Source organism: Myotis brandtii, unplaced genomic scaffold (genome assembly GCF_000412655.1).
Source record: "Myotis brandtii unplaced genomic scaffold, ASM41265v1 scaffold213, whole genome shotgun sequence".
In the NCBI taxonomy this organism is placed as follows: Eukaryota; Metazoa; Chordata; class Mammalia; order Chiroptera; family Vespertilionidae; genus Myotis; species Myotis brandtii.
Window position 1 is genome coordinate 865,759 of NW_005357962.1, and position 26,754 is coordinate 892,512.

The 26,754-nt window shown below is 41.8% G+C and overlaps 1 protein-coding gene across 16 annotated transcripts in view; it reads left to right on the plus strand.

Moving 5' to 3' along the window:
* Window positions 1–26,754, plus strand: part of SIPA1L1 (signal-induced proliferation-associated 1 like 1) — a 330,175-nt gene that overhangs the window by 245,661 nt on the left and 57,760 nt on the right. For all 16 annotated transcript variants that reach the window (XM_005865778.2, XM_014539293.1, XM_014539298.1 and 13 more), the window contains 5 exons: window positions 2,304–2,407; window positions 5,536–5,693; window positions 14,657–15,230; window positions 15,849–16,123; window positions 23,758–24,027. In XM_005865778.2, coding sequence (XP_005865840.1) covers window positions 2,304–2,407; window positions 5,536–5,693; window positions 14,657–15,230; window positions 15,849–16,123; window positions 23,758–24,027 — 1,381 coding nt within the window. The remainder of the gene's footprint in view (window positions 1–2,303; window positions 2,408–5,535; window positions 5,694–14,656; window positions 15,231–15,848; window positions 16,124–23,757; window positions 24,028–26,754) is intronic.

A 26,754-nucleotide genomic window follows, 5' to 3' on the forward strand; every position in this document is an offset into this window, starting at 1 on the left:
TCTAGAGATATTTATAGCAAGGACCTTAGCAATAGATAAGTTCTTCAAGCTCAAGACCTGTCTTTGAGTAGTTCAATTATGCATTGTAGTAATTTATTCTCTTGCTTGAATCTAGTTTTTTTCTAGTGATAGTCATTAACATTTAGAAGATATTTTTCTTGGAGAGTTATATGTTAGTACGTATTTTTGCAATTTTTGGAAAGTAGTCTTTATTTATTCTTCTTTTAGCTTATTTTTAAAACCTCTCGCATTTTGTGTCCGCTTCAAAATTAAGATCCTCCAAGACACTCAAGGTTGAAACTCAGGGCTCTAGAACTTCTTTACAAGTCTGTCTGCAAGTTGCCCCTGTGGTCTATTCTTAGAGCAGCGCCTGAGGGCAGTGGAGCTGCTGCATTCCAGTCACCCTGGGGGTGTTTATTAAAATAGATTTCTCCGCCCAGCCCCACACCCAGTGAGCAGTGTTTCTGGGGGTGAGGCGTGGGAATTGGCCTTTTAAACTGGCTCCCAGGAGACTCTGTGCATACTAAATTTTGAGATCTTGACTGCCTTCTGGTTTATGCCAGAGGCTTTGTCTTGCAGCATCGTTCTTTAAAATTCAGTGAAGTCTTTTGGTCCTCAAAAATGTGGTTGAGATAGGCTTGAGTTGACCCAGAATGAATGCACTTCTGTTCATTTAGCAGCCTTGTAGTCTAAGTCCTTCAAATCTAAAGATATTTCCTTTCAATTGAGCAGTTAATAATTCTCTTCTGTGGTTTCCAGGTATTTAGGGGCACACTGATATGTTAATGATTAAGGGGGTAGAGATTGTTGTTTTTTGTAAGGAAGATGAGAGCAGGATGCACTTAGCCTTAAAAAATTGGTGGACATGGCTATAATACCTTTGTTGTTCAGTATTACATTCTTGTTGAATTTCCATCTATTTATTAAGAACAAAATAGTTCTCTTGATTGAATCAGAAATATTGGAAAAGATGTTCTTAACTTGATGTCTATGGAAAGAATTCAGGAATTTGTGAACTTGAATAGAAAAGAATTTCACATTTATTTTTATTGACCCGGTTGAACGATGGTCATGGGGACCATGGTGCCAATGCAGTCATGAAGCAGCATGGCTGTGGAATAGTATGCCTGAGAGGTGGCCTTGGGGTGAGGCAGCCCTGGGGCAAGGTCCCTCTCCAACTACATGGCTCTGCTTTGCCTGCTCTGCACCACTTGACTCTGTGCTGGTCTGCTGTGTCCTGCTCTGCCGGCTCTTCTCCATCCCAGTTCCTTGAAATGTTTTCAGTGTTTTGTCTTTGGTGTTTCAGCTCCAGCTGGAAAAATGCAGTCTTCTGTGGAAAGGGAAGTGCACTCTCTGAACCAGAGGGGAGCTGACTTACATTGGATGCCTAAAGAATAAAGCATCCAATGTTGTGGTCCCTAAGTGGTCCATCCTCATGCAAATGAAGGCTCCAAATCTTCACAGTTTGACTTGTCCTAAAAGCACTGTCCTGATAGGTCAGGGAAGATGTTAATGAGGATATAACTATGGAGCTCTGATTGGACAAGGAAAGTCTCCATTCTGTTGGTTGAAATATGATTCCAGGAACTCCTTTGTAAGGGTTGGCTAGATGGCAGGAATACAGTGCAGGCAGGCAGTTCGGTACAGGCTTCTCCCTAAGCATGGCTTACATGAGAGGCTTCAGTTTAGAAAGCTGTTAGGCTCTGTTTTTAAAAGTGAGCCCAGTTAGCCATTATGAATCCTTCTTGACAGGTATATTTTTTCTCAGGGTCCACAACCCCTAACTGAAATTTAGCATTTCCTTTGATTATGAATGTAGGCAACAAACCACAGTAGTTAGTAAAGCTCTACCTGGGATTTTTATTGCCAAAAGAAAGGTCTTGTCATCATATTGTTTGTCATGATAGATATCTCAAAATATGGCATCACTACACCAAATTTATAATAGTTATTAGACCAACTGCTAAAACTTGTTATATAAATCCTATGCTATTGCATCATATTTTAAAATTACTTTGGTAACTGAATTCTCAATATAATTGATTTCTGTTGAAACCTTACATGTTTTATTTTATGCATTTATAAATATTCTGAGAAGCAGTCCATTAGCCTCACTAAACTGCCAAAGGGAATCAAGTACAAAAAAATGGATAAGAACACCTATTCTAGATCTTGTCTAGGATCTTTTCATCCTAAACCATCTTTTTTTTTTCTTTTTTGAGATATTTCTCTTAAATGAACTATTTTTTCTATTCTTATAGTCATCTCATCATTCTTTTTTGTTTGTTTGTTTTTCACTGTAGCTGACTCCACTGGAACCCATTCTCTGTACACAACATACAAAGACTATGAAATTATGTTCCATGTTTCTACCATGCTGCCATACACACCTAACAACAAGCAACAGGTAAGAGATCCTTGTGTTCTCTCTGTTTCTTCACCCTTGTTTCATTTTCTCCAGAAGCCAGGGTAGCAAGTTTGTAAAATCTTAAACCAGAATTTAACGTTGCACCTGTCACAGCAGCAGGAAACTTTGTATATTGTGGAAGTAAGGAATAGCAAATGAGCCGAAAACAAATGAAGAGACACAAATTCTAGTTTAACAGCCAGCTGGGTGGCTTTGTGAGTTAATCGTTTGCTTTTCACCCATGGGGATTGATGTTTTCGCGGAATCTGAAAAGAACAAGTTGAAATCATGGTGATTAGATGACTCTGCAGGGTTGCAAAGAATGTATATGAGTGGGGGAAGTTTCATCTCAAGAGGCCAGTGTACAAAGCAGGAAAGTATTGGTGACGGAATCTGAAGAGAACAAGTTGAAATCATGGTGATTAGATGACTCTTCAGGGTTGCAAAGAATGTATATGAGTGGGTGAAGTTTCACTCAAGAGGCCAGTGTACAAAGCAGGAAAGTATTGGTGTTTCATTTCCTATTGCAAAGGAGGTTTGGTATTCTAACAAGTAGAAAATGTAGAATAAGTGTCAATGGGATCTCAGAAGAATGTTTTTTTTTCTTAACATGTTTGTTAGATAGCGAGGAACATAAATAGCAATTACGTTTGTGTATATCATACACAGTTTCTTTTTAAAACATCTAAACAATGCCTATTACTAAAATGTAGCCACTGAGAAACCACAGTGCTAATGAGTGACAGGTTGTTTCAGAGCAAAATGGAAACTGGCAGTCTTGTTTTAGAGTATATAGTAGTAGTTGTTGTTGTTAAGAAATATTTCAAAATAAATGATACCAAACTAAAATTTGAAAGAACCAGAGCTACTCTCCTTTCAATAGCTATTATAAACACAGGCAGTCCAGTGTTACTTCTGACCTTAAAACGCGTATGGATTTTGTTATTGCCAGTTGTACTAACAGAGCACAGGCCTGCTGCAGAATGAATCACATCCTCTTTCATAGAATTTACCCAAACACAGATCTAATCTAACACTTCATCACTTTAGCTTTGATTAAATCACAAATGTGGGGAATAAAGTTTTGCTCTTATGATTACCAAAGTAATCAAAAATAGGAAGCAAAGCAATAAATCAGTTCTGACTCTGAAATAAACCAATTTTAAGATAAATTCCCTGATCTGGAGTTTGTTGACAGTTTGATTTATTCAAATTCCAGTTCTAGATTTCTCTGAGAGGAAAACATGCTAAGGAAAATATACTAAACTTATTTTGACTAGTCAGTAGACAAAAACATTTAAAAACATTAACAAATGATCTTTAAAGGGGAGATAAAGGCTTATTCTACCTAGTCTTTCAGTAGAGAAAGGTAAGGAGGTGGTGGTAAAACACTTAGTAACAAAATTCAATTAATTGTTTATTTCTAACTAAATGAGTTGAAATGCTGAGCATTTAAATGGACAGCTATCTAAATTATTTAATTTTAGAGTCCAATCAAGGCAAGCGTATTATGTACCTAAATCAGAATGAAAGATTAATTGGTATTATTACATATTAAGAAATTTTAGTTTTCTAGCTAAACAATTTATTTCTTCTATACAGATTACTTTATGCTTGTGGGGAAAAAAACCAAAGTTTATCTTTTTAAATCTTGCAGTAATTTGTTTATAAATACTTTCACTATATTTAATGTGACATAGATAGATTTATTTCTGCTTGGGCCCTTTATTAACATTATATGTTAATATTATATATCAAGCCATATTTTAAAGAAAGAATGTATCAAAAGACAATGACATCATGTATGCAGGAATAACATAATATACTGATTGTATTTTTGGTATGTCTGTGATCCTGAGTAGATTAATCATCTTTAATAATGGGTATATTCTGTATGACAATCAGTACAGACCAACCTTTATTTCTGTAACATCTGATAATACGTCATGTTCAGAAATGAAGTAAATGGCCTCATTAGAAGATAATTTGGGATGCTTTGAAATTCCTAAGGTTAAAAGTACATTTCCTGAGCATTCTAACTTCCAATTCTCAACCCTAATCTAAAAGGCTATTGTTTCTCCCAGCTGGCAGCCAATACTAGATCACTGATTTTACTGGTATATAGTCTTTGTAAGTTAAAGTCACTGGAGAATTGTTTTTAAAATTTTGTAAGTGCAAGCTTGTGCCTAATGGTGGATAGTTTAGCCCCAATGTTTCTCTCTCTCTCTCTCTCTCTGTCTCCTCCTCCCTTCCACTCTCTCTAAAAATCAATGGAAAAATAATCTTGGGTGAGGATTAACAAAATAAATAAATAATGGTGGATAGTTTACATAAATGTCATGTTATTTTTCTTCTTACAAAAGCCTCAATATAATAAATATGGGAAATACAAAATGTGTTTAGTTTTTCTTCACACTATTGATTTAAATGTTCTAATAAACCCCTCTTGAAAAGGCACTGGCCTAGGATGATCCGGGTACCTGAATTTGAAAGCCACCTTTCCAAAACACCATGTAATGTGAAACAGAAGGTGATCTGAAGTACCTTTCACTATAATTAAAGAAGCTATTTAACTTGAAATTTAACTTGCTTTTAAATTCTTACATCATTCTGGAATATTAATTTCCACATTCCCAGCTTGTGATACCAAAAGTGTATCTGAAAACACCTTAGCCACGTTTCTGTAAATGAAGCTAATTAAACCAGAACATAAATTATGTTGTAATTACTTCAGCTATTCTCATCTCTAAAAAAATGCTCTCTACGGCAACTTCCTTTCTTATATGAAAATGGAACAAAACTGTTGTTATGGAAACTAAGGATTTAGAGATGCTGGGACTTGGCATAATATGCCAGATATTAGATAGATCTATTTGAATGGGAGATGTATATGTGTGTGTGTGTGTATATGTATGTATATAATGCAAATTACAGAATATTCATTTTCACAGTCTTCCTTGTAGGGAATGATAAGACACAGGCTAAAAATATTGACAATAACTGTGTACATTACCTACCCTAACATGTACTGATTCATAATGAATGTTTTAAATGCTCTTACATAAGGGAACTGAGGAGGTAGAAGCCAAGCGTTGTCATTTAGGTTGTTTGCTTATTTTTTCTTTTAGCTCCTACGGAAGCGGCACATTGGAAATGATATTGTAACAATTGTTTTCCAAGAGCCTGGAGCACAGCCATTCAGCCCAAAAAACATCCGCTCCCACTTTCAGCACGTTTTCGTCATCGTCAGGGTTCACAACCCCTGCACGGACAGTGTCTGCTACAGGTATTGATGCTGTGCAGTGGCTTGGTGGGCATTGGCTGGGTCACACACAAGGCCCCTCCAGCTCCGCTCTCTGAAGGGGCAGTGGGGACTCTCTTACTATTTATTTTTGCCTTTAAACTGTGCCAGTGGATGGTTTAATTCACACGATGACGTAACCTGATGGCATTGACATTTCCCAGACGTGTTTGGTTAGACACCTGCTGTTTCCATTTGCACTTCCTCCTTAGGTGGTATCCTTCATCCATGCCATCTGGTCCCCAACTAATTACTCATACTGCTAATTATATTTTGCTTTTGGTATGGCAAGAGCAAAGAAGAATGGTCATAGTTAGTAGAGAAGGTTGTTTTGTTTGTTTTTTTAATTACTAAATATTTAAAACGCCCAAACCCTTGCTTAGGACTGATTCACTCTAACATTTCCAGCTGCAACCTTACAGGCATTTCCAGGCTTAGTCACACATTTGGTAGAATTGTTTCAGTGTCCCTCACAGACCCAGGCTTACGAGTCTCAGAATTCAGGCATCTGTCCACAGAGGCCGTGGCGAGAATACAGGAGGGGGTTGGTGATGAGGATAAGATGCTGGGTTGATGGAGGCATAGTGCCAAGAAGATGTGAAAGGATATTCCAGCTTCAGTAAGATGTTTCTAATGTGAATCTATCCTTTCAAAATATGAAATTTTATTATATCTTAATCCCTAAAATTTGGAAGACGAGGCTTTGTTTATTTTGGATATTTGTTTTTGAATTAATATAGCCACCTATGCAGGAAGTAGCAACACAGACTGGGAGTTGGATTGTGGTGAGATCCACAACTCTCTAACTCCAGGTATGATGCAAGTTAATTATAGGTGTAGAGCTGGCAAGTTCAGGGAACGAAACAAGTAAAGGTTACTCTGGACTAATGCTGGCTGCCACCATCCTTGCGCATTCCACAGTAACTGCGTGTTTGCATTCTTATTATAAGCCCCGCCCTAGTCTAGGCACTTTACATGTATTCCTTCATTTAAAAAACCTATGAGGTCGATACTGTTTTCATCCCCACTTTCAGATGAGGAAACTTAAGTGCCCAGAGAGGGAGAGCTTGCCTGGGGTCTGCTGGTCCTGGGCAGAGCCGAGGTACAGACACGCTGCGTCTGGTTCCCGAGCCCGGTCTCAGTGCCTCACTCCCATCCATGTGAAGCAGGGTCTTTGCTGCCCTGCTAGTGACGTGACAGCTATTCCAGACGCCAGCCCTGAGTGAAAACCCAAGACCAGGGAGGTCTTGGTTTCCTAGGCTCGGGGTGGAAATGCAAACACGGAAGACCTGGATCTGAAGCCTCTCCTCAAGGACTTGGCCTCTGAAAGCTGCTTCAGTTAGGTGTGGAGTAAGAGTAAGCACAGGGCATTGATAATGGGATGGGTAACTGCATTTAGAAAATACCCCACTCCCTTGAAGCATGCTGAGTACTGGGTCCATGCAAAGGATTGCATGCTTCTTTGGAAGCTAAATCCTTGTGAATGGTTCTTAAAAGAAACTACCTAGGTTCCCACTCCCCAAACTTCCTAGTGACCATTCACAAGGGTTTAGCTTTCAAAGCATGAAATCCTTTGCATGAACCCAGTACACAGCATGCATTTTCTATATCTTGTTACTTTAAAAAACAGGGCTATTACACATATAAAATTAATATGTGGCTTGCCCTATATTTCAATGGGAAAGCATTTTATTTAGACAAAGCATTTGTGGACTTAGATTTGGAAATCTAGGCTACATTTTAGACTTATTGCTTATTTCAGGATGCTTTTCATTGGAAATAATCTGCTTTTAGATTTCATAGAACTTGCAGTTGGAAAAGTAGACTCACATGCTCAGATTTTTCTAAAGATGCAAGCTTTCGAATAGGTGAATTGAGGGTCAGTTTTTGGAATTTAATATAATGTAATACTCCTTGGTCACACTGGCCACCTGGGGAGCTCAGTAGCCACACGTGCAAGTCTACACAGACTGAGGAGGCAGGAAGGTGTCTTCATCTTCTTCAACAGTTGGCTAGCTGAGGAGGTGACACCTGTTTGATTCTTTTCAAGCCAGCACCCTACCTCCAGCCTGAAGATCATGATTTTTGCTGACTTTTTCTTATTTTAGTTTGTCGCCTGGATCTTAACCCACCATGTGAGGCTGGGAGCCTTTGCAGGACACTGCACACCCCTGCTGGTCACATGGGTGGGTTAGTCTGGAAATTTCCTAGTGGCCAAGCTTGTTTGAAGGTCCAATTCATTGCTTATAAACTGACTTTTGCCCTTTTGTAAATCCAAGCCAACACATCAGTTTGTAACATCACTGAAGGAAATTACAAGACACTAAAATGTGATCTTTTCCTATTGTAAACTTGAGGTGCATTAATTTTTCTCATTCCTTCTCCAGCCGAGGTAGGCACGTTTCCTGGGGTACGTGGTGAGGTCAGGAGAGGTTTCAAAGCCCAGAATAAACAGGGCACTTCTTATGTGGCCTTTAATGCTTAGCAAAATGGGTGTGAAGGGGTTTATTTTTCTCATGAAAAGTATTATGAAGTAGCATAGAAATTTTTATCAATTTTAAAATAAAATGTGGGTCTTCAAAGAATTTTTATACCTGTGAGTTTTTCTCATACCCCAGCCTCTTCCCAAACTCCTAGGGATATGACTTTATAGGCCTCTTGCATTAGGAGTACTTTGGTTGAAAAGTATGGCAATACATTGACTTATGCTAATTTTATTTAATGTTCCTTATACTAATAGTTATCACATTTTATTTAATTATTTAAATTTATGTAAATATCACTCCATGATGTAGAGTAATCGGACTGCTTTTTATCATTTAAAAGCTCTTGTTCCCAACTTTCTCCCCTGTGAGTACTCTCATTATTCACTGATGTCTACTCGGTGTCTGTACTGTGGTAAGTTTAAGAGTGGTTTTTTCAAAGGAGCTTCTTGCTGTAATTGTGTAGAAGAATGTGGGCTCAGTATAGGCTGAAGTTACAAGGAGCATTTAATGAGAAAATGAGATTTAGTGTGTATTTCAAAGCACAGATGGATGGAATTCAATGGGGAAAAGAACTAATGCCAGGAGTGCAGTATACACTGAAGCGCAGTCACAGGAAGGTGGAAAATACCGTGAGAAGGCTACTACTGTAGGAAAGCTTACTAGCCAGTGGAGGCCCTTAGAATGCTAGGCCATCAAATAACACTGAACACTGTAAACAGAGTCTCAGGAAAATGTAGCCAATGTAACATACAAGATAATCTCAAAAAGACAAGTTTGGAGCTTGTTTTTGTTAATTTATTTGTCACCAGTTCTTGACGGCCCTTGTCATCTATGTGCTAGGTACTGTTCTAGGCCCTGGGATGTAACAAGGGAACCAAGAGAGAAAAATCCTTATCGTAGATAAGGGAATGAGGCCCTGGTCGGAGCGTTCTCTCTCTCTCTGGAAAGTTTACATAGGAAAAACTGACTAACTCAAACTAATCCCAGAGCCAGTTGCCCTTGAGTAGTAGACAGCTAGGAACTAAGAAATTAATGACTACGTCTGTGTACTAAAGCTTGTGCCATACCTGATAAGAGAGCCCTCTGGTCTCTATTATTTTATTTATATTATGACAATGAGTGTAATTTTCTGATCCAGTTGATGGAGCAGATTAGAAGCAACAAATCAAGAAGATAAAGGAGCTATTTAGTGCCCAGGATGTATTGAAATATCAATAAGTGATTACTGATAAGAGAGATGCAGAAAACTATTCACATCAAAAATACAAATTCAATAAGCATTGCAGATTAGGGTCACTTGATTTGGGAAAAACCAAATATGCTTCACTCACCCTGAGGGGCCTCAGTTTGCAAAAACAGTGAAAAATTTTTTTTCACCATTTATTTAACAACTAGGGAATTAATGGATCTAGACATTAACTATGAAAGGCTGCTGCAAATATCACCAAAAGAGATAAATATGTGTCGCATAAGGGGAGAACACAACCCCATGAATGAATTAGTCCTACCCCTCCCCCCCCCAAATTGAATCTGAATCCAACCAAACCTCTAGAGAAGCCAACTACAGGAAATACAAAAGACAGAGGGTGCTTGTTTCAGCATAATCCAGACTCTGGACAACTTTTTGTGATAAACAGCCTAATTTCTATAATAAGTAAATTGCAGGGAAAACAGAAAATGAGAGAAGTGGAGGGGAATAAACAGAAAAAAAAAATTTTAAGATGAAATTAATTAATTGCAATGTGTGGGCCTTATTTGGATCAATTGAGAAAAAAAGACTATTAATAAATCTTAGAATGTCTTAAACAATTGAAAATTGGAACATTGACCCACTTTTTATGAAATTAAAGAATTATTCACTTTAGAACTAGTATAGTAATGTGTTCATAATAATAATGATCCTGAGTCTTTGAAATAAATGTTAATTTATGGTAAGTAACTATATTTAGCAAGGTAGAAATCTGTTTCTCCTCTCAGAAAGATCTCCATATCCAGTGGTTAAAATGTAATACATGTTGAAAGGAGCGAGTGTGATGTAGCTCAAAAAGCACTTGGAATCAGACCAGATTGTTCAGCCTCTCAGATCTTAAATTTCCCTTCCTGTGCATGGAAGGGTGCTTGACATCTAGTTAAATCCCATAAGTAAAGTATCTGACGTCGGCGGGGAGTGTGGTACACGCACATTAAATGCCCCTTTCCTTTTCTTCTCTTGAGTAAAAATAAACATGCAAGCTTCAGCTAGCGGGAAAAATCAAAGTGGATCAAGTGGTGGAAATGTCTTTCAGAAAGTCTATTCCAAGCCATAATTAATTAGCATTCCTATTGTCCAATGTAGCTGCACTTTCTAAGACACAGATCTGAGTATGTCACTCTTCGTGTGTGACCTAAACCATTTAGGGAAAAGTTCAGACTGCCTAGCCCAGCCTGCAGCTCGAGTCCTGCGGATCTGGCCTCTCCTGTCGCTCAGCCTCCACTGGCACCTCCACCAGTCCCCTGCTCACCCCCGTTTCATTCTTGAGACATGTGGAGCTACTTACCGCTCCCAGAACATACTGTACTCTGCCCCTCCTCTGCACATGTTCCTCTCTGGGCAGGAATGTCTCTCCTCGCACACACCCCTGCCCCTCCTTCATCTGATGAATTCCTGCTTGCTTTTCTCTGGAGGGCTCCCCTTACCTCCCAGGACTAGCAACAGTGCCTTTGCTAGTGTTTCCAGTACACCCCACAACTCCCAGGGGAGCATGCAAACCACTGGATGTAGCGCCCACCAGACTTGGAGCTTCTGGAGGGCTGAGCCTACGCCATCTCATCCTTGATCCTCAACATCAGCCCGGTGCCCAGTGTATAGTGGGTGTTCAGCGAGTGCTGGCTAGTGAATGCTATGGGAAGTCGAAAGCCCCAGGGAGCGAATGATGGGCACACATTTGCTTTTCCACCGTCTTTCCTGTCCTTTGCCCAGCTCTGCTTTCTCTTTCTAGGAAGCTCACCAGCCGGAAATCTGATCCAGGCTCCAAGAAGGGGAAACTCCCTCTGTTTTAATGCTAAATCCCCTTCCGTTTAAATTTTGGGCTAGAAATTTACTGCTGTTCCCATGGTGTTTCAAAAGTCCAGGTGTCTTATTCTCACTTTTTTCCATTGAGGCTTCTGTTCAGATGTGTCTATAACAGTCCCAACTTGAAATTGGCTCTGGGTATCAAGTAGTGCTACTTTTTCCAAGGTCTTTGATGTCAGCAAATGTTACAAGGTCCAGACCCACTATAAACAGCCTTTGGGTGGTCTCTTTGCCATGTGACTCTTATGGATGGTCCCTTTTGCAAGTACCTTAAGACTGGGAAGTTTAAAATGTTCTTCCAGGGGAAATAAGTGTGGTCTTGTCATAGAGCAGGCTTTCAGCTGTCCGGAAGCTCAGATTCCAATCCTGCTCTCCCGAACAAGCTCTGGGCAATCATTTCACTTCTCCGGTCTGTTTCCTGGAGAAGGGAAGAATCCATACCAGCTGTTCAAACGCAGGTTCAAGGATATGACAAATGACCAAGTAAGACACAGAGCACCTTCCTGGCCCCTCAGGCATATTCCAAGATTTTGGAGACAGAACATATTTTGTGTAAAAGGGAACATATTCTTGAGTAGAATGTAAAACCAAGATGAAACTCAAGATTTTATTGGCAGAGTTTGAGGAACATTGAATACTCCAAGTTTTCTTTCCATCCAATGTTCACTTTTCATAACTATTCAGCCTCTGAACTTCTGTCTGTCCTCTAGATAACCCTCTTGAGTAGAACATCCTAGTCCTCCACAATTCTGAGTAAATAAGGCATGGCTATAATTTTAAAGAATGTATCCTAAGGAGATACAGTATTGCATACAAGGCAAACGTGAGAACACCAAGCAGAAGCCCTTTGGAATCTGCTATTTAAAAATAGCAAGAACCATTTATAATTAATACATTTTAAGAGTCTGTATACAGCAAACTGAAATTCTGGAAAGACTTCTTAAGAGGCAAAATATTCTTCCTGCTTAGCTTTAGGCAGCCTTATTATCAAGAGTTCAGAATTTGTGGTACTTAATTTAATGACCTCTTAACCTTGCAGAAATGTTAGATTTACCCAAAACAGAACCCTTTATTTGAAAAGAGCATGTTAGGGTATCATCTTCCTCATCTTCTTCAGTAAAGATTCTATTTCTAATGATGCAAAACTGACTTTAGTGTCTGTATCATTTATCTCCCTACCATGGTGAATCAGTGGTAATTATAGGTTAAGGATTCAGTTCTTTTTCTCATAGAGGCTTTTAATTGTTGGTGGGTTTTCAGTCTGTTTGTCTCAAGTTCTATCAGTTAATAAATAGATCTGTAGGAAGCCAGTGAGTGCAAGGGTTAAGTGCATAGATGGTGTTCATATTCACACCCCCTCCTAAGCATTTTCCTCTCCTTATTTAAAATAAAATCACAGCTGCTTCTTGAGAAAAAAATAATGATTTGAAGTGAAATTAGCCAGAAAAGAAATTGCCAATTTAAAAATGAAAGATGTTAAATATTTTTGGATCCTCACAGGATTCCTCTTAGAAAAGCCAGCAAATCTGGATTTTAGCATCTTTTGCTTGACTTAAAAAATATATAGCGTGATCAAATTTAAATTATACAGCTGTCAGTATTCAAGCCAGAGAGTTCACAGTAGACAAGAAAAATTGCCTCTCTAATACTTGCATAATTAGACTATACTACATATGGAGGTTTCTTCAAATTCTCTTCTCCAGTTAGAAAATGGAGTGTTGCTTGCTACTTTCTTTGTCATGAAGTGAACTAGGTAGTCTTTAAAAAATAATAATAAATTTCTGAAAAGCAACAGACAGTCCATTTGGTGGCATTTTCTGACAGGATAGATAAAATGTGTCCTGAAATTGCTGTTTTCAACTTATCCTATTTTGACAAGAAGCAATCTTTTTTTGAAAAGCAAAGCCATGCTCTGGCTGGTGCGTTCAGTGGTTAGAGCATCAGCCCATGCACCGAAGGGTCCCAGATTCGATTCCTGGTCAAGGGAGTGTACCTGGGTTGCAGGTTCAATCTCCAGCCTTGCATGGGCGTGTGTGGGAGGCAATAGATGTGTCTCTTTCACATCAGTGTTTTTGTGTCTCTTTCTCTTTTTCCCTTCCCATTCCTCCCTCCTTTCTACTCTCTCTCAAAATCAGTGGGAAAAAAATATTTCAGTTGAGAGTTAACAGAAATAAAATAATAAAAAAACAAAAGAATAGCCAAATATGTAAGTATATAGAGAAAGATAAAATAATGAAGCGGAGCTCTTCAATTTAATTTGAAAGATGCATGCTCTCTAATCTTCTTTCCATTCTGGGGGTTCAGAAGAAACAGATTTTCTATAGATTTTCTATTGCTTTACAATTGCATAATTGACTCACTTTAAATAGGTAATTTGAAAAGAGGGATGTTTGCTCTGCTAGGATCATCACTTCTAGCCCTCTCAAACTTTGCTGAGGTCTTGGATGAGACCTTGGGACATGATATAAAACACACAGCCTCTTTGTTTTTATTTAATTCCTGTTGTTCTTGTTGTTTTAGGAAATGTGTTTTCCCTTTTGAAATAAAAAAATAATAGGTTATTATAGATTCTCGTATGGTGCTTAGGCCCATTTTAGCAATGTACAGGAGAAGTGTCAAATAGGCTTTCTTTGATTAATTTTGCTTAAAGGAATGAGAAAAGGGAAACATTCTCCTCACAAACAAATTGTCAAACACCAAAAGTAGAGAATGTGGACAAAGAATAGCTCAGTTTAAAAATAAGACTTTAAAGCATTATTGCTATTATAACTCTAAAGATCAAAATCTTTTTAATACCTTACTCAAATGTCAATTATCATTTTTAAATTATGCTTTTGATTTGGTGGCATAATGCCTGATGCATAGGCCAACAAGTAATGTTTGTTTAGTTAAAAAGAAATTTTAATACATCTCTCTTACGTCATGCATCTTTTGGTATTTTCATGATTAGCTATTCGCTTAGGAGTGTCATATCTAAAATGGAAACCGCACTAATGTTCTTACAGAATCTGTACTTGTTCTGAATGGTCATGTGATTATACTAACTCCCCTGGGAAAGAATCAGTAGATATTTAAAATACTGTCTTTTATGAAGAATAGTCAGTAAATTTTTTTTTATGGAGTTATATTTGGTTTACCATTTGTTAATGAAAAGAATATTTTTACTTTAAGTTTTTGGGAGGTTTTATGGCCTGGAAGAAAATGTGTTCTATAAATTCTAATGTGGTTGAATGAAAGAAAAAGTGTGCTCATGGTAAGCAGAAATGTGCGTTATTTCTTGGGGAACAGTGACAGTTATTTTCCTTTCGAGGGACATCTTTGTCTTAGAGAAAATGTATTTTATTCTCATGCTTTGAGACTGCAAAGTGTTGACCAGCCTCTTTCTCTTTGATCTTTGCTTTTTTTCTTAGTGTGGCCGTCACCAGGTCCAGAGATGTGCCTTCCTTTGGACCTCCCATCCCCAAAGGGGTCACTTTCCCTAAGTCAAATGTGTTCAGGGACTTCCTTCTGGCCAAAGTGATAAATGCGGAAAACGCTGCTCACAAATCAGAAAAGTTCCGGGCCATGGCGACTCGGACGCGCCAGGAATACCTGAAGGATCTGGCCGAAAAGAATGTCACCAATACCCCTATTGACCCCTCTGGCAAATTCCCGTTCATCTCTCTGGCCTCCAAGAAGAAGGAAAAGTCTAAGCCGTACCCAGGAGCTGAGCTGAGCAGCATGGGGGCCATTGTGTGGGCCATCCGCGCTAAGGACTACACCAACGCTATGGAAATAGACTGCCTTCTCGGGGTCTCCAATGAGTTCATCGTCCTCATCGAACAGGAAACAAAGAGCGTGGTTTTCAACTGCTCCTGCAGAGACGTGATAGGGTGGACTTCAACTGACACCAGCCTCAAAATCTTCTACGAGCGAGGAGAATGTGTCTCGGTGGAGAGTTTCACTAACAATGAGGATATCAAGGAGATTGTCAGAAGGTTGCAGGTGAGTCTTTCCTCCCATAACCCACGTGCAGTTTCCCTTTGACAAAACTTCCAGGACGGACCAGAGCCAAGTCACTGAGGCTCATGCTTTTATCAGCTCCTCTGCAAACCCCCCTTGACAATGTGAAGCAACACCAAGTTTACCTGACAGTCATTCTCCATCATTTTTCAGAAAGAAAAGCAGTAGGACAGGGGAAGACACACTTACTGTGTGTGTGTTGGAAACCATGGTGTGATCCCACCGCCTTGGTGACCAATGATGTAGCCCAGCCAATCTGCGTGCGTTGTTGAAAGAATTGTTTGATTGGGTATCTGCTGCCTTGAATGTTTTTAAGGACAAAATAAGTAGCAGAATATGGTTTCTCTTGGCTGCCAGCTCCCTGTGGGTCTCTGTCAGAGGTTTCCTTGTCACTTCGGTGAAGCTATTGAGTTCTTTGGATACAACAAATATGTTCCTTTTGGCCTAATGAATGGAGACCAGTGAAGGGGAAACAACCAGACTGCTCTTCAGCTGGCAGCAGAGTATTCAGAAGTGACCCTGTTTGCAATGTACTGCCAGTTCCTGTCCACACTTAATCCCATTTCATTAAACCAGGCTGTCTTTTATTTCCTTGTCTAGTTTGTGTCAAAAGGCTGTGAGTCCGTGGAGATGACTCTGCGAAGGAATGGGCTAGGGCAGCTTGGCTTCCATGTCAACTACGAGGGCATCGTGGCGGACGTGGAGCCCTACGGCTACGCCTGGCAGGCAGGGCTGAGGCAGGGCAGCCGGCTGGTGGAGATCTGCAAGGTGGCGGTGGCCACTCTGAGCCACGAGCAGATGATCGATCTCCTGAGGACGTCCGTCACGGTGAAGGTCGTCATTATCCCCCCGCATGATGACTGCACCCCACGGAGGTAGGTCTGCCTGTGCAGCTGAGCCTGAGGGTCCAGGGCTGGGTCTGTGTGCCGTGTGAAAGGTCTCCTGGGTCGGGGAGTAGGGTGATGTGGGAGCACTAGGTTACATGCGACGCTGCAAGTTCCATCCACGGCAAGTCTGATTCAGGACAGCTCCCTTTCGGCATGTGGCGGCAGCAGCTGGAAAGAATGACTCACTTGGACCGTTCCCAGGATTTACATCTCTCAATTTATGAAGTTGCTGTTCCAGATAGAGAAGTCTGGTAATAGCATCTCAAACATCTTGCACCAGTAGCTGAGAACCAGTGCACACTTCACAGTAGAAGGCGCTCAGCATCGCAAGCTGTCAGGCTTTTTCCTTTTATGTTGCGTGACACTCATTCTTAGGAATCTCTCATTTGTACCCAGTTGCCGTCCAAAACTCAAAAGTGCTGTTTCGACCCGGCTATCTCAGCCTGGAGGGCTGAACGTGACTGACCAGGCTTTTTCTTAACTGCATCCGTGTGTCAGGAATTGGCTGCAGATGAGCTGATCCTGCTGTCGGTTCTTTGGCAGTTGGTTCCAGCCTTTCCCCAAAGGGAAGCCCGGGAGCTCCCGCCCTCCCAGCTCCTGCCAAGCCAGCAGCGCTGGTGAAAATTCAATCTCTCTGTCTCTGGGGAGGTTTCTTGATGGAACAAATTTAATCAACTGTTACTTTTCTCCTTTGGGCACACACATGCTATTTTTGCTAGTTTTTTTTTTTTTTTAATCTGTTAATTTGTTTTGAACCCATTATTTTCTAAGAGTTTCTCTTAATATACATTCTTTATCGATCTCTCCTCCATCCCAAAATATGGTCTGCACCTGCACTCTCACAGATGCATGAACATCAGGTGGTAAATTATATGAACAGTTATGATGGGCCATTGATGTCTTTAAAAATAGGCAGCAATGACAACCTAAATGTACTTCAGTTCTTCAAACCAAACATTGCAGGCCAGACTGTGATAGTATTTCTTAATACTGCTTCCCTCCTGGATGGTCTAGAACAGCGATCACCAACTGGTGGTCCGCAGACCACTGGTAGTCCATGAGGTCCAAAAGATTGGCGACCGCTGGTCTAGAGAGTATGCGTCTCTGTGAAAATATGGTGAAATCCCTTTGTCTGACCGCTTTAAGAAATGCTCCATTTTGCCCAGTTGGTGTGGTTCAGTGGTTGAACATTGGCCTATGAACCAAGAGGTTACCAGTGCACATGCCTGGGTTATAGGCTCAATCCTCAGTAGGAAGCATGCAGGGGGCAGCTGATCGATGTTTCTCTCTCATCAATGTTTCTGTCTCTCCATCCCTTCCCTTCCTCTCTCTCAAAAGAAAAAAAAAAATCAAAACATTTTTTAAAAAAGAAAGAAATGCTCTGTTTTGGATGATTAGATTTCTCTAGAAACCAAAATATATATCCAGAACTTTTTATTTCAGCTATTTATTTGGGGGAGGGGGGGTGGCGTAAATATTCTGAAACTGCTTTGCACACATATCCTGCCTTTGAGTGAGCCAGGTCTTCTCTGGCTTCTTCAAGCACATCAGCATTGAGGGTCAGCATTCTGCTGAACTGGGACTCGAGGAGGCTCTTGGGGTGCAACAGAAAGGCAGTGAGGGTCCTGCAAGCTCTCCAGCTGCTCTGGGCTCCTCCCCTTGGCTGTTTGTCTTCTGTCCCTTGATCTCTCCTCTAGATTGCCTACTTTATTGTCTCTGAGCAGGCAGCCATAAACTAGAGAAGATAACCAAGCTTTGTGACTTGTCCACCTTAATTACACACGGTACAGCTATCACTGCTGGTCTGAGGACCAATCTCCTCAAAAGGAAGCCTGTAGGTCTCTCGATGCCACCTTGTTTGCTCAGAGATCTTTCCCCTTGTTTCCAGTCCCCAGTTCGTATTGGGGGCAGGAGAGGGGAACGGGTGTGTGAGGACACAGGATGGAGTGGGAACATTGCTGGCATGGGTTGTAGATAGTGACTAGAAAGATGGGTCCATGATAGGAGCTGGCTTATGTACTGTGACATACCAGGCTAGCTATGTCTTCTGTGGTGTGTTGGTAAAAACAACGTTGGCTGAGTATTTAATATGCCAGGTCCTGGAAAAGCACTTTCATATGCTTTTAGTCTTTTTTTTTGTCTTTTTTTTTTAGTCTTTATAACAACCTTGTGAGGTAATACCATTAATATTTTTTCTATTTAAAGGAAACAAAGACTCTGAAAGGTTAGTAACTTCCTAAGGTCATCATTAAGTTTTGCATGAGAATCCAAGCTCTTAACTGCTACTTTGTATGCTCGGGGTACAAACCTTTCCTCACACACCAGTATAAGCAGGGACTTGTTGGTGACCTGGCTTTCTGTGGGGGAAAAGAGCCTTGGTTTGGAACATTTGCTGATTCCTGTGGTGTAAATACTCCCACAGCGGCCAATTTCAAGCTACTAGCTTGACCCCGCTGAACAGAGTTGGGATACAGGCTCACAGTTCACACTTGCAAACCAGGACAGGCGGCTCCCACCCACCCCTGAATGAATGAGCCGTATCGGTCCCAACACTGCTTCTAAGTGACTAGCTCATCCTCTCCTAGCCAGGAGCTCTGGTGGTGACATGACCAAGGACGTCAGGGTGCGGAGTGGGAGGGAGGCTGGGTGGAGGGTGCGCGTACTGCACAGCCCACAGGCCCCAGACTTACTCTGCTCCTTTCACTACAGTTTCCACCCAAAATGCCCCTGTCAGGCCCTCCGAGCAGGTGAGACGTGGTACCGTGGATGTCTTTGCAGGACTGCAAGCCCCACCCTCCCTTAGACCAACTTCAAAGGAGCAGTTGAAGCAGTAACACCTTGCTATGATTTTTAGCAAAATAAGATAATTCTCTTCTGTCATTTTTCTCCTTCTCCTCCGCACTTCACACTCCCACTGCTGTTTTCCCAGCGACTAATGACTCTCTTCTTTGACTAGTCACTCTCTTCTTCTCTGTCAGTTGTTACTGCAGCTCCAGCAAGAGGCAGAACAGGCCTCCCCTCCAGGCACGCTGCCCCCACTCCACCCCTTCTCAGGGTCACTGGGTACAGGGCGGGGGGAGGGGCAGGGTGATTGTACATAATTACAAACATCCATGTATGTTCACACGGGAGAGTCATTAATTAAGGAAAAGAAGGGGTAGGGAAAGTAAAGCAAACTATCTGAGACCCTCCTGTGTACCGGGCTTTTTAAAGAATCTTCCCGCCAACCCTGCCTCCATTGAAACAACGAGGAGAACAAAGTTTGGAACGGTTCCGAGCCTGCCCAAGAGCCGGCCCACCGGCTGATGCGGAGCAGGTTTGGTGCTTCCCTGTGGGCTTCCCTGGAAGGCAGCGCCCTGAGCCAGCTGCACTGCAGGAGGGCCTTCACCCGTCCACCAGCTCATGACCAGTGTTGATCTGTCTTCACCTCTGAATCTGTCACCTCTGAGTCTTCAACAGCCATTCTCTTGGCAAGATGGAAAATGCCCAGAGAGCAGATTAAACTGATGTTCTGGAGGTGATGCCTGGGAGTGGGGAGCCCGCCCTTATGCTGTGGGGAGACAGTCACCTGCAGTTTTTAAAGAAAGCAATTAAGAGAAAGAGAAAAACCAACAAGTTACATAAAGGGACCAAATTACCTTATAAATACAAATGGGTCACAAAGTTTTTAAAAATGCAGAAGCTAGAAGGGCAGCTGTTAGAGATGCTCTGGTTCACATCTCTGTTTTCAGATGAGGTTAAGTGTTTTTCCTAAGCCAAAGTCGCACACTCTCAGGGACCTCGCTGCCCTCAGACACCTAACTTTCCTGTTTCAGGAGTCCAGTCTTACGATGATTTGTTCAATATTCTGCTCAACTGTGTTTCTATCTGCATTTCTTAGTGTCTTACAGAAAAAGGAGAGAATAATGGGTAACAAGAAATGAAAGGAAACAGAAATAAACTGTAGAAGCGAGTAAGGAGATAGAGTGGTGTTTCAGTTGACGTAGGGTTTCAGCACGTCACTGTGTGTCACGTTTAGCACTGAATTTGTCATTTCTGTTGACCACAGGTCTTTAAAACGTGCCCAGTTTTCCATTTTGTCATCGGCTCTGCCCTGAGTGAGATGCGATGGACACTGTAAGGTGAAGAAATTTGGGGATTTGGAGTAGAGGTGTCCTTTCGTTAGTGACTGACCTAAGGCTACCCAAAAGTAGATTAATTCTGTGAGTACAGTCCTGGCTCTGCCAGTTCTGGCTTTGTGGTCGTGGGCGAATTAGCCTCCCCAGGCCTTCGTTCTCTCATCTGATGAATGGGTAATGATGTACGCGTTGCGGAGAGTTGTGGGGCTGGTGAGTGCCGTCCATTGTGAGCTCCGAGTGGTAGAGTTGTTCATCACCAGATTTCACTTGGGATGATATAATGCAAGTCCTTTTAGAACATTCATGTGTGTCATTAGAAGCCAGCTGTCGCCTTTGTTCTTCAGTGTACTGCTCACCTCTGGATTGTTCTGGTATTTTACAGAGGGCAATGAGTGATGGGAAGCGAGTGGGTAGTCCGCCCGCCTTGGGAGGCAGTAGAAATGGCAGAATGGCCGGGTGTAGCTCCTGGAAGCTTTGTCTTCCATTCTCTATGAATGAATCCTCACTCCCTGCCTAGGCCTTGTCAGACCACATCCTGTAATTGTAGGGTATGCAGGTTTCTAGCTGTCTGTTAAGAGTGATGGAAATGAAGACTAGAGAGAAGAGAAAATCTTTGGCTAATGGGTTCTTTTAACCAGATTTAGTATTAAATGTTATGCAGCTTCAAAGACTGTTTCAAAGAGTGTTTGAGCTAGAAGAAAGTTTAGGGACTATCAACCTCAAAACTTCATTTTAAAAAGAAACTAAGGCCCCCCCAAATGAAAGCAACTTGTCTGTTTTATATTGCATCATTATTGTTTCTGTGTCATTATTTATTAATCTCTACTTGATGCAGTGCGGACTTGAAGCAGCTAATGAAGGTACATGTAGAATATAGAATATCACAAAGTTAAAACTCAGTGAAGGCATCTCTGTGTGCATGGAGGGCACAGAGGAGGGGGGGGAATAAGGGAAAAGTGTGGCCTAGGAGGAGATTTTTGAAAAATTAGTGTCCACAATACATGATACTAGAGTTCTGTACATGTGGCGGTTCCTAGCAGCCAACAGAAAGGGCAGAGGTGATAGATCCACGGAGTTTGCATGTTAAAATGGACCACTGCTGAGGAGAAGCTAAGCTGGTTCTGATGGAGAAATGGAGAGACATTTTCCATGGGTTACCATAAATGTTATTAATATTCTTTTGATAAGCTACATTATTGCATTATATTTGCAGACCCAGAGCACTAGATATTACACCAGATGCCATATTTAGTTAAAAATGGAAGACTTCAAACCATACTACAGTAATGCCTCTATGAACAGCCAAAAAAAAAGTTACAGTGGAATATTTATGTCAGAAATCTCAGCCTTAAAGCTGGAGTTTATATCAAAGCCTAAGGTGATATTTCCTCATCAGAGAAAAGGGTTTATTGCATAACTTATTAACTGCTAAAGGTAATGTCAAATGTTCTCTAAAGCAATGTTTTACAAACTGCAGATCATAACTTTCAAGTAGATCATGAATCGATTTAAGAGGTCACACCTGATGTATTTTTTTAATGAAATGGAATAACACAGAGTGGAGCTGATGGAGGCTGTCGGAGGAAGTGTGTATGAGTGTGTATTGGTGTTTATGCTGTATCACAGTGTAAAAGGTATTTCTTACTGGGATTGTGGTCCAAAAAGTTTGAAAGCCATTGTCATTAAGGCATAAAAGGGCTACTGTGAAGCCTTAGGCAGACGGTTGACCTAGGCTTCGGGGAGTCAGGGGAGTGGTAAGGAAGCTCCAAGGAAAGGTGCCCACTGGAGGCTTGGGCTAAGACTAGGGAGGGCAAGAACCCAGCAAACACACATGCTCTGAAAGCAGCACTTTCAGGAGCCACGGCTGTCACGGAGATGGAGGGGAGGAGCCCCGGGGGGGTTGGGGGTACACTTGGGGGCACACTTGGGGGCATGTGTGAGATACATGGACAAGATCGTGAAAGGAAGTCACCTTCCACTGTGCTTATTCTTACACCAACATGAGCCCTTCCCCAAATCAAGGCCAGGCCTTCAGCTGAGTGCCCTTCAGACCTGCTCTGTCCCACACAGGAGCCACGAATCACCCGCCACAGAACCCTTGGAACGTGGTTAGTCCCAAGTAAGACGTGCTGTGAATGTAAAAGACACCAAATTCAGAAGAATGTAAAAGCCTCATTAATAGTTTTTAATATGGGTTTTATTGATTATATGTTGAAATTGTAGCATTTTGGACATATGGGTTAAATTAAATTAATTTTACCTATTTTCTTTTTTTAATGTACTAAACATTTTTAAATTACATAAGTGGCTTGTACTTGTGGCTCGCATTTTATTTCTCTGGGACAGCATTGGCTTGGACTCTCCATAGGTTACCTCTGAAATGCCTCTCATGATCACCCTAACCCCCTCTCTAGATCCGCCCACCTGCTTCTCAGTCGTTGACATTCCTGTAAGAAAGAAAGTAAATTTTTTGACTTAATGATGAAATTCGGATGCACAGTTTGAGTTAGTGCTTTGGTAGGAATAGGCTTTTTTCAGTCAATGTTTGATTCTTCCTGGTTTGGAGTAAAGGGAATGGAAAGTGGGTTCCACATTTTCTAAGATGTGGGAGTTGGGATGGTGGCACAAAAATGGGCTAAAGCCGTGGTCGGCAAACTGTGGCTCGCAATCCACATGCGGCTCTTTGGCCCCTTGAGTGTGGCTCTTCCACAAAATACCACATGCGGGCGCGCACGTACAGTGTGAAACTTCGTGGCCCATGCACAGAAGTCGGTATTTTGTGGAAGAGCCACACTCAAGGAGCCAAAGAGCCGCGTGTGGCTCGCGAGCCGCAGTTTGCTGACCACTGGGCTAAAGCAACAGAAGACATTTGTGCCTGCCATTAATTTCCTTACTGGGGGACAGCCCTGCTATAGGAAATTTCTGACTTTTGGGGAAAAAAAGAAAGCCTGATTTGAAATTATGCTTCGTTCCCTGGTAATCTGATAATTGTAGAATTTCTATAATTGCCTTTTTCTTTCTCCTTCTGAGCTAAATTCGACTCAGTTTGGATTTCAAGATTTCTCCGCACTTACTTTTTTTACTATCAGGATCCTAACATTCAAAACTACATCCCAGTAGAACCCTGATGTAAAGTGCCGTGAGGAGTGTGTGAAGCTGACTGCTTGCTTCCCCCCATCGTAGGGCTTGTCCCCCTGCCAGTCACGCTGCCCGGGTGGCCTTCCCTCCTCAGGTCTCAGTACAGACCCTGCCCCCCACCCCCACGAGGGTGACCTTGGCTCTCTGATTTTCAAGGACTCCACACCTCAGACTCAAGAGTGGGGGTTGGGCAAAGGAGAAGTGGAAGACTTCTGCGGTTCTGGTTTTCGGAAGGAAACTAATTATAGGGCCCAGTGATTAATGAAGTGTTTGATCCATTTTAGCTGTTAATGAGAATCAGTGTGGTTGCACCAACGAGGAAAAATAATATTAGTTTTTCTTCTCTCTGTGCCCTCCCCCCTGTAGGAGTTGCTCAGAAACCTACCGCATGCCAGTGATGGAGTACAAAATGAACGAAGGGGTTTCATACGAGTTCAAGTTTCCCTTCCGAAACAACAACAAGTGGCAGAGGAACGCCAGCAAGGGGCCTCACGGTCCTCAAGTCCCGGCCCAGGTGCAGAGTCCCATGACCTCGAGGCTGAATGCCGGGAAGGGAGACGGGAAGATGCCTCCTCCCGAGAGAGCCGCCAACATTCCACGCAGCATCTCCAGTGACGGGCGCCCCCTGGAGCGGCGGTGAGTGTGCCTTCGCAGGCTTGCTCCCGATCTCTGCCCCCGATTGAAATAGCACCAGACTCATAAGCACTAGCTTTTAGGTCTTCCCATATTTTACTAGAAATCAAGAATCAAAACTGAGATGCATTAACCAGCAGCTTTCAAAGCGTGGTGGTAGCATTCCAAAGCCGTGGGGTAAACGAGGATCTATTCCCCGCATAGCACTCGGCTCCGTGTAATGTGTTTGGGCTCTGCTCTTTCATTTCCCTGTGGGGTCAACAGAAATCATTCTTGTACACCTAGTACCCATGTGGCTTGGAACTCAGCAGACGCTTTGAGATGACGTTGACTGTGACATCATCTCGGACAGTCTTTGGGGATAAGTGATTCAGTAGCAACAGAATGAAGGTTTTTGGTTGAGCATCTGTCACTGTGCTAATAATTGTGAGAAACAAAAACAGCCAGTACAGCACAAACATATTTCCCACTGCTCTGTAAGTTGGGGGGGGGGGGGGGGGGGACGCGGAGAGAGCAGTGGATGTGTTAAATCTCAGTCCTGAATAAAATAAGCAAAAAGAAGAGGGATCGAGGGACCCCAGAAAGTGAGAATCCAAGGTTTGTTGTTAAACACCTCCCTGTAGATTCCCTCACAAATCATAACCAGTTGGCTCTTAACAAGGCCCCAGCGCTTTTGTCTGGAATTCATTGTAAAAGGCACTGCTTTGAAATAGAATCTAGGCCAAAAATTAAACCGGATTAAGTACTTTTAAAATGTAAATAAAAATTGGCTATAAAGTTGTAAATTGCACCATAAAATTTGTTAGTCCTACTTATCTGAGCTCCTGAAAAGGGCAGTTTCCTTCAGTTACCTGCTCGTCATCTGCTAGAAGCAGCCAACTTCTTTCTGTCCGCCCACTGCCCTTTCCCCATCACTTCTGCTTGTCTTGAGCTCATCTCAGAGATCAGCTAGGGAGGGATCAGAAACCCTCAGTGCAAGAAGGCTGTGCTCCTGGCGCTGCGCCGGGCAGAAGGAGGGGCCCTGTGGGAGCCAACACGGTCCCTGGCTCATCTGAGCAGCAGGAACCAGGTTCCACAAGAACAGGGTGGCCAGGAAAGGGGTCCTAGTGATGCTGAGCCATCATTGCTTCAAATTCAGAACAGAAAGCTGAAAGTTTCAAAAATCACACTATGATGTCTTTTAACTTAGTCTGTCTTTTGAGCTTTAGCATAAAACATTGTCCCTTCGCTACTTCAGAAATACTAGAACACTATGTATAAATAATTTAGTAAAAATCAGACAAACTAAAATTAGTTGTCTTTTCAAAATTCCTCATTTAATCCTGGAGATTTGTTTACAGAGCCTTGTTATTTATCTCAAAAGAGTCCTCTCCCAGAGTGGCTGCATTCCCATCTGGACCTCCTCACTTTTCATTATTTTTGAGGAGGAAAAACATCCAGGAGATCTCTGAATAAATTCTTTGTTCTGCACATTCCGCAGTTGGCTCTCTAGGAGGTGTGTGTGCACTGGAATCCATGATTTGGCCCGAATTTTGAAAGATGAACCTAGGAAACCATTGTTTAGAGAAGGATGCTATTTTCTTTCTCTCCAGAACAATCATCGGGCTTTTACACGTGAAATTGTTTTTTTGTGTGTATTATTTTCTTTACACAAGATTCCATGTAATACAATAGCAGAACATATTTCAATTCCACGTTGAGTTTAATTTCTGCCACAGACACTAAAGATTGTTGCTGAACATACTGACTTCCAAAAGTGGAAATATTTTTTGTAGCTACTGACCGTCCTGTGATAGAGCAGCTTTTAGTGCTGGACGGTGCCTCACTTCCATTATTTTCCAGAGGGAGCCCTTTGAGTTCTGGAGGTTATTTGTTCGTGCACTTGTGTCTGCCTTTCACCTTCACTCCACCCAGAGGAAAAGCAGTCTCGGGGTGCTCACCATGAAAGGATGTATGGATGACATGGCAGAAGTGAGGCTGCCAGTGGTTTTGGGGGGAAATTTAACCTCCACTTCATCCCTCTCAGGCTTCTTAGTTTCAGGTATTCTTTAGACTTGACAGATTAAAGGTCTTATGATGGAGGATTGGGTGACTTGGAAAATTCCAGCCCTACATTTTCAGGATATCCAGGTTATTTGGCTCTTCTTTATTGTGAAGTATGTGACAATTTAGATGGATATCCTTTTGTAAAAATTAAAGAGTTCGATTTCCTATCCCATCATTCCTAATTTTTATTAATACAATACTTATTTTTTTTAAGTTTTAACTTCAAGTCATAAATAGAAGGTAATAGTTGAGGAACTCTTTTGCTGCTATTTCAGGAATATCCCCAGCATAGAATAGACTTCGGACATTCATCAGGAATACTTCCTGAGTCCTTCGTGAATCAACAGATTCATAAAGTCTACCTGGGACTATAATTTCTTCCATACAAATACTACAATATTGCTGAAATTTTTACGCATTTCTTATGTAGGCTTCCTGAGAACAGAACACTTTACTGAGAGATGGAAGGGGCTGGTTGGGCGCTTATCCACTTGACTCTGCCCTTCATCCCAGCCCTGCCCTGGGCGCCGTTTCCATTTGTACCTGGGCAATCTCTAAAGTGTGGACCATTCAGGTGAATCACAACTGGAACAAATGACAAGATCTTGCCTTACGATAACAGTGTGAGCCTCGTGTCAGGACCAAAGTGTTGCCTTTGCAGTTTCAGTGCCCTGATTCTCTCCC